Below are 8,562 nucleotides of genomic sequence, written 5' to 3'. Positions count from 1 at the left end.
TACCTCTCTATCCATTCACATCAATGCATGCAACATTTTTGCATAATATGACCTAACATTTTATATATCATTAAAATTGTTGAAGCAAAAAGTCCAAAAAATAATATTATAAAAAATATATTTCTTTAATATACATATAATGTTACAGTGAGAGGGCTTTATTTATTATAACAAAGATTGAAATGTTTTAACCGATCTAATTTACAAATCTGACTACTGCTAAGTGCTAACCGACTGTAGCCATCGTAATTTTTTTATTTAATTTGGTGTAAGTCCAATACATTTGAATATTCTTTTTATACTTTTGTTATAAATATTGTATTTAAGATTTACAAATATACACTAATACAATTGTTTTCTTAATAAAAATAGAATTTAAAATTTGTATACTTAATTAGTTTCGTGGAATTTAAAACTACAAAACTGAATTGGGAAGGTTTGGAGGTTTAAAATATGGTAACAATTTTAACTTTGGTGAAATAAAATATGGTATACTCTCGTTTCAGAACTATAATCTGTGATGTCAGTGGCAACACTGGCCCCAGCCTTGTAATATGGCCGCTACAGGTTAGTTTTATTAATTTAGTCGTTTGTAAAACTGTTATTTTTCATTATATTCTGTGATTTATTTTCAATTATTTTGCATGTATTTTATGTACGTTCCTTTAATTTATCAAAAAGATAGTTTACATACGCATCAGATTTAATTAGGTAATGCTAACGTGTCATCAATTCACCTTTGCGGACGTTTGGATTTACCGCGTGGCCACATTTTCAACTTTTAATTTCTTAAACTTTTTCCTTTAATCGAAATGGTCCTATTCTGTTGATTCTGTATACGTATGGTAAATCTAGTAAACTTTTATCAAAAGCCAGCTGTTGTAAAATCATCGCAATGTCCTTTGAACTTGCATACGAATAACCACTTTCCAAAATCGGAGTAGGTCGTTCACATGCTATGCGTCATCGTAGTATTCCAAAAAGATATGCCTGAGGGTTAAAATGTACATAACTTGACGCAACTTATCGCAGGCAAGAAATCAAAGAAAATAAAATGGATCAAAGCCGACCCCACAAACTTCATTGCGGAGTCAACCACAACCACAACCCCTGCAGCTAGTGACTGGGCAGATTCTGTAGACGATGGACGTAAGTTAAAGAACATGTTTATTTATTTTTTTAGTGTACGTGTAAAAACATCACCCGATGATGATATTTTACGGGTAATGGCAAGCCAATGGTAATCTCGTACTTGGGGCGCACACACTGGGTGCACGTCACTCACTCCGCCCCGGGAAGGTCTGAGTAAAGGTCTTTGTGTTTTCATATATTCTAGCCGGATGCTTTCATCACAAGGAAGGTGGGGGAACCAGAAATACCAAAGCCATATTAAGCCTAGGATGCCTGACCAGTGGGTTAAGGAGGAGGTGTAGATTTGGCATTGTTGGAAACCCTCATGACCAGCAATTTTAGCACGATCTACGAGATGACTTAGGTCACAACTCAATTCAGACTAGTCTTTCATTGGCCTGCTCCCATAACTAACTGAGGGTGCATCTTTTTAAAGCAAATTATGTAAAACCATCTAATACAGAATATAAGGATCATTACATCAATGTAACTGCTTTCAGATACATATGTATCATCGCGACATCGTGCGCCGGTGGTGCTACCATCAGCGTCGCGCGCCGCCCGTGGTGGCCTTGCGGTGGATGATGAGTCTATACCGCGTCGTCCTCCCTATATCGCGCACATCTCCAACTTGCCTTATGATGTTGAGGAGAGTGCGATCATGGAGTTCTTTGAAGGGCTTAAGGTATGAAATTTCATTAATTTAAGTATCATGCTAAGTACAACTAGAGACACTTAGAAATTATCTGATAATATTAATATCAAATTATTGATTAAAAATTGTTTGCACATAGATAAACAATTTGCGGCTGCCCAAAGAAGGAGGCCGTCTTAAAGGCTTTGGGGATGTAGACTTTGAAGACAGAGAGAGCCTTGTCAGTGCTATGAACATGCCTGATTTGGTAAGTTAAACACAGTTTATTTTAAAATCTACAATTTACAAAAAAATATTTTGAATTGTAATATGGCTCAATTATTTAAATATAGATGATAGGAGGCAGAAGAATCAGAATAGAAGTGTCTACTCAAGACAATGATCGTCGAATGGGTAGAAGTGGCAGATCTGACAGAGACAGGTAAGAAAAATAAGTCAATCAACTATAAGTACTTTTTCTTGTATTAAATGACTTAAAATACTGGTAGTTTTCAGTGAATCTTTGCAGATAACCTTTTAATAGAACTAATATTGCAAAATAACAAATTATTACTATATACATGTTTGATGTATAGTAAAAATTGTTACATAATTCTGTCTAAGACTACCTATGAATTAATTAAAGTATAAGGAGTATTTTTTAAATGTTATTGAACTTAGGACATTTGTAGGTCAATTGAACATTTGCATTAGTACTTATTTTTTTGCTTTTATCTGTATAAGTTTGAAATGTCTGTCTGTCTCTTGCCACACATTATGATGGAAATATTCTTTGATAGACAATTTAACAGCAGCAATGTATGTGGTTGATGATGACAACTTGGTATTAAGTGCATATATATGCACGGTATATATATATAAATATGTGTGTGTGTAAAAGTAAAGAGTAAAGGAACAGGCTGTAAATTTCCCCCTGCTGCTGGGATAAGGCTCTTCCATTAAGGAGAGGGTTTGGAACACATTGTTCCAATGCGGGATGGTGGAATGCACATGTGGTAGAATTATCTTGCTTATGAATTGTTGTTACACAACAATTTCAACATACACCACTTAGCAAGATTTTTAACAACATAAAACAAGGATTAATTAATTGCTTGCATTGTTTTCAGTATATTATAATCAGAAATTATTTTTAAATGTTATAGTTTTGTTAGAGTCGAGATGGCCCAGTGGTTAGAACGCGTTCATCTTAACTGATGATTGCGGGTTCAAACCCAGGCAAGCACCGCTGATTCATGTGCTTAATTTGTCTTTATAATTCATCTCGTGCTCAGCGGTGAAGGAAAACATCGTGAGGAAACCTGCATGTGACAAATTTCATAGAAATTCTGCCACATGTGTATTCCACCAACCTGCATTGGAACAGCGTGGTGGATTATGTTCCAAACTTCTCCTCAAAGGGGGAGGAGGCCTTTAGCCCAGCAGTGGGAATTTTCAGGCTGTTGTTGTTATAGTTTTGTCGGCTACTAATGGATATGAATTTGCAGAGAATATGACCCGGAGCGCACGATGGGCGACTGGCGCTCCGGGCCGCGCGCCATGCCCGAGCCGGCGCGCCGCTCCGACGCCACGCGCGACCGCGAGCGCGAGCGGGACTGTAAGTTATATTCACACGTTTTGTACAACATATTATATAGCTTATTCCATGCGATTTAGTAGTAGATTACCGTTATTTAAATATTTATAATTGAACATTGAACTAATTCATTCATTCAATCACAATAACAACTTTGATGACATTCAAAATTTCCATCTCTTAATCAGTATGAATATCATAAAATATTACTTTTGGACTACTGATATAAATTTCATTTCAATATTGAATAAAGAATTCAATATTATGATTTTTTTCTTCACGCAAACATTACACTTCTCCCTGGAATAAACTACATTGTTGCATTATTTTATATATAAATAGTATTCTAGGTTGTTATTCTTAAATTACTGAATCAAAACTTTTTTTATATGATGTGATATGTCACTATGATGAGTATGAGATTTGGCTTGGAGTGAGCTTTAATGTCACACTTGGGATGCACATTCAGAGTACAAAGTTATCTATTCAATATCTATTTTAGTAACGACTGTTATTTATACAATGAAATTTAAAACTTAGTATTTCCACCTTTGCAGCAGCGTGGTGTCGTTATGGAAATAAAATAGATGATAATTAGTTACTCCATTCATCTCGGGAAGGTCTGAGTAAAGGCCGTTGTGCACTGTGGTCACATAAAATCTTTTAGCAAGAGACGTTGCTCACAGCAATGGCAGGAAAACCAAAAAAACCGGCAATTGGGTTAGTTGAGGACTCTATAGGTAACTCTAGATGAGACGTAACCCTTGCGTCGATGGAAGTTTCCTGTGGCCTGCAATTTTAGTACAATCTGTGACACGACTCCCGTCGCAACTCGATTCAGACTAGTCTTGGGCTCGCTCCACCTTGTCTCCTCTGAGTGAGACTACCAATCTCATTACCGCAGCAAACTTAAACTGATGTGTATAATGTATTTGATAACGTTCGTCTTGTCCTGCAGCCAGCGCGGACAACCGTCCCGGCGGCTGGCGCGACGCGGAGCGCAGCGAACCCGCTCGCACGCCTTACGGCGGCCGGGACTCCTACGGCCGCGACCGGGACAGGTGTGTGGACTAAGCTTGATTTACTTAGATGAACATATAATTAATATTACTTAGATGAAATTATATAAATTTTAAACCATACTTAATTGTTATATATACAATGATTAAATTTTAAGAATTAGCAGTTCATAAAAAATTGGATTGCCCAAAAGTTCGATCCTACAGCGCAACTTCTTTGTAAAAAAACTATTTTTGTAATACGTAGTCAGCGCCTGCGAAAAAGAGGCTCGGTAGAGCTTATTTTACTAGGTAGTTTCAGAAATCCTATTATTAATGTCTAATCTTAGCTCTGTTAAAAATAAATAAATTTCAACCAGACCAACCATGATTATGTAACAAACATCCAGTCACCCGAACTTTCACATTTGTAATATTAGTAAAATTGCTGATTTTATATTGCTATTTTATTTCTTTTTTTATAGTGGACGAGATCGTGGCTACGGAGGTCGTGATGGTTTCCGTACAGCCGAACGAGATGGATATGGGTATGGTGGTGAAACATTTTGTAATATTTTCATATTAAATAAAAAACATTTAACTAATTTAATTTCTTAGGAGTCGCGAAAGTAGAGGATTTGGTGGTAGGGGATTCGGAGACAGGGACCGTGATCCAGTGAGAGAAGGTATTCAACCATTATCATTTGTAAATCATTGAAGAAAATTTGCGATTCATATTTATGCAAGTGCAAAATAGTTACTGGTATTCTTATCCACATTTAGACAGTAAACCTCGTGAACGTCCCAAACTTAATCTACTACCAAGAACTGTCCCCCGAGAGACCGAGACGCCTACAAAACCTGCAGATGGAGCCTTGCTTGAAGACAAAATCCCAGAGAAGAATGTGCCTAAACCCGTCCCCGCTGAAAAAGTTTTCGGAGCTGCCAAGCCTGTTGATACTGCAGCTAAGTAAGTCCAATTCATGTTAATAATTTTATTTTTTTGCGCATAAAATAACAGTCTCAATTTTGTTATTTTGATTGTTGAGGAGACATATTTGTCTATGCGCTAAATTAAAGAGAGGGTTAACTAGACACCGTGTCATGCGATTTATGCGCGACTCGGTCGCTTTACACCCACAACTTATCTACGAATTTTAATCAATAACAATATTTAAAAGAATAAATTCTTTGCACTTATATATATATACTTATAGGGAACGAGAAATAGAAGAGCGCTTAAGAAAACAAGAGGAAGAATCAAGGCGCGCTGTTGAAGAGAAAGAACGTTGGGGTCGCAGGGTGAGTTAAATCATCACTGTAGACAAATTACAATAGTAATTATATTATTTTTTTATATAATTAATAAAATCTTTACTAAACATGCGTTTTTTTTCACATTTTTAGAACGACCATTCTGGCGATCGTCGTGGTGGCGCTAGACGTGGTTTGTACAACCTTACAACTTTTGTACCTTACAACTTATTCTGAAGTATAATATATATTTTTATGAGATGTATTTAATTTATTTTTATTATTCACAGATGATCGTGGTAGAGATTCTCGTAGTTACAATAGAGACCGGCGTGACTATTCCCGCGACGACAAAGACGATAGAGATCGCCGCGACTATTCTAAAGACGGCAAAGATAGACGCGACTATTCCAAGGATAACAGAGATAGGCGCGACTTTTCCAAAGACGATAGAGACCGGCGCGACTATTCAAAAGATGACAAAGATCGACGCGAAAGAGACGACAGGGACCGCCGCGACAGAGACGATAGGGACCGCCGCGACAGAGATAATAGAGACCGCGATTACAGGGACGATAGAGACCGCGATTATAGAGACGATAGGGACCGCGATTACAGAGACGAAAAGGACCGCGACTACAAAGACGAAAGGGACCGCGATTATAGAGACGACAGAAACCGCGAAGGCAAGGACGACGACAGGCGCGACAAGGACGACGGCGAAAGCGAAAGAGACAATCGTGATAGGCGTGATATTTCCGGTGAGCGAAATGAACGCCAGCGCGACCCGTCGTCGGAGCGGAAAGATGGAGAGTCACGCGACCATCATAACGGTCGCCAAAGTCGCAGCCGCGACAGACACGACGTTGTTGTCGACAAACCTATGCCTAAGCTGAAGGAGCAGGAAAAACCGGTATGTCGTATATAAATATTACTGAATACCGTTGAAATGGTCTTTTTAGTTCATATCTGATTTACAATATATCTTATTTTTTCAGAACTTTGTAGCATCAAATAAATTTAGCTTCCTGGAAGACGCAGACGACGGCGGTTCCGATTAACACGTGCTTCATTTACCAGTTTCCGTTTTTACTGACTCGAGTGTAAAGTGTAAATTTACGAGTATCAAGTGCCGGCGTGTGCGGTGCGACTCTCTAAGCGCTCAGACGATCATCAATTGTGCTATGTAATAGAACTCATTAGTCCTTAGTGCGGTGTGGTATACGTGTATATTAGGGTCGCTGATGCTCACACTGCTTCGAGGCCGGCCCCAGCCTTTATTGTGCCCCATTAAGTACAGCTGTATCTTTACTTGTCTTATTATTCTAATGTTAATCGCAATTCATTCCGATTCCTAAATTCTTCTTCTTTCACATATTTTAATTAATTATATAGCTTATGTATTGGTCATAGTACAGGCTGGGGCAGCTAATTTGTAACCATGAACTGATTGGTGTAAATTTTTCTATGGTTTGTTAAATTGTAATAATTATAAGCAGGTTACATAACGATATCGGCCGAGAGCAATTATTCCTACTATTTTGCAATGAACTGATAAACTGTTACAGGTGCTCTCAAATTAAATTCTTTTGTGAATATTTTTTTATTAACATTGTTCATGTTTCTTTTATGGAAATTTCATTAAGAAACATTTCAGTACCACCACTGGGAATCTGTTTTCCTTATTTAGAGTATGTCTATACTAAATATTTAGTCGATTTAGAATTATTGTTAGAATGTTAATTGTATTATTTATCTTTACACTCAAAATTTTCAAGCAGTTGTAAAGTGTTTATTTTGACGCATTTTACATAAATTTTGCAAGTATTTAATTTGCCTGCCTTGAGTGAATAAAAAAGTCATACAAAGTACCTAATTGTAAATATTACAGATTAGGCCTGGTCACAAGAATATTCTGATCTATGACAAAATATAATATTATGTTTGTAATATCTATCTTCAGGATTTTTTTGGTACATATTCTCCAATTGTGAATTATAAATAAATTACTCTTTTTACAGCCAAAATTTCATTTAATTTCTTCTCCTTTAAAACAAAAATGAGGTCTTTAAAAATTTGTTATACTGATTTATATTATATATTAAAAATTAACTTGGAATGTACAAACTATAAAAATATACTTGAACTGGAAAAAAACCTACAAATACTCAAAAGTCAAGGCAAAATCTCTATATTAAAAGTTATATACGACCTTTCCAAGATTAATATGCCTTTATATACAAAAGTCTACCGCCAGAAAAGCTATGCCTTAAATATGAGAATTAAATTTAACCTTTTCTAGGATTATCTTGCTTAAACGCACATGACCAAACAAACTTACTCATTCTGTGGAATCTAAAAACAGGTTATAAGTTACAAGGTTACTGGTTAAATTTGGACATCTTTGAAGTATGTAATTAATTAAAATTAATTCAATGACACTTAAATTATATTAAGGCCATAATGTTAACTGTTTTGTGATGAGTCGAATCATACTTCATATAATATTATATACATACTTCAAAATAAAAACAGCAGTAGATCAAGACTTCTTGAGAATCTAGTTGAAACCTAGATATACTACAACAATTTAGATGTAGACAAATCAAATTATTATTAATTTTAATTTGTCAATGCTTTTATACTGTTATATTATAGTGTTCTAAATTTCCTTACTTTTACTTTTAATAAGGTAAATAGTGCCTTTTTAAGACGGGTATTTAGCTATTTCTCTAGAATATTGGCTATAGACTATTGAGTAGCAACTCGTTCCATCAAATTGTACCTTCTAGCTCCATCCAGCAGAGCCATCTAAATTTTAAAAATTTTGAGGGTCATTTTTTATATACAAGATACTTCCCCTTACCTCTACAGGTTAGACTAATTGTATAAAGTCTATAGAATTATAGATCCGATTCCTCCTTGACATAATTGACAACCGGGCTCGG

At 36.0% G+C, this 8,562-nt stretch overlaps 1 protein-coding gene across 1 annotated transcript; it reads left to right on the top strand.

Annotated features, from left to right (window-relative positions):
• The first annotated feature begins 489 nt into the window (after positions 1-489).
• LOC124535261 (eukaryotic translation initiation factor 4B) lies at positions 490-7,641 on the top strand. Its single transcript, XM_047111399.1, has 14 exons — positions 490-567; positions 1,033-1,149; positions 1,632-1,816; positions 1,926-2,033; positions 2,119-2,207; positions 3,274-3,383; positions 4,321-4,423; positions 4,846-4,908; positions 4,979-5,046; positions 5,144-5,330; positions 5,578-5,662; positions 5,768-5,807; positions 5,905-6,527; positions 6,613-7,641. Exons 1-14 carry the CDS (start codon positions 555-557, stop codon positions 6,673-6,675), a joined length of 1,854 nt encoding a protein of 617 aa, XP_046967355.1. The 5' UTR covers positions 490-554; the 3' UTR covers positions 6,676-7,641.
• The last annotated feature ends 921 nt before the right edge of the window (positions 7,642-8,562 follow it).

This window comes from Vanessa cardui, chromosome 14, assembly GCF_905220365.1.
Source record: "Vanessa cardui chromosome 14, ilVanCard2.1, whole genome shotgun sequence".
Taxonomy (NCBI): Eukaryota; Metazoa; Arthropoda; class Insecta; order Lepidoptera; family Nymphalidae; genus Vanessa; species Vanessa cardui.
Note: the sequence above shows the minus strand (reverse complement) of the source record. Positions and strands in the feature narration are given on the sequence as shown.

Coding starts and splice junctions, on each gene's coding strand:
- LOC124535261 (XM_047111399.1), top strand. Junction 3,384..4,320: donor CCGCGAGCGCGAGCGGGACT/GTAAGTTATATT, acceptor CTTGTCCTGCAG/CCAGCGCGGACAACCGTCCC. Junction 6,528..6,612: donor TGAAGGAGCAGGAAAAACCG/GTATGTCGTATA, acceptor TTATTTTTTCAG/AACTTTGTAGCATCAAATAA.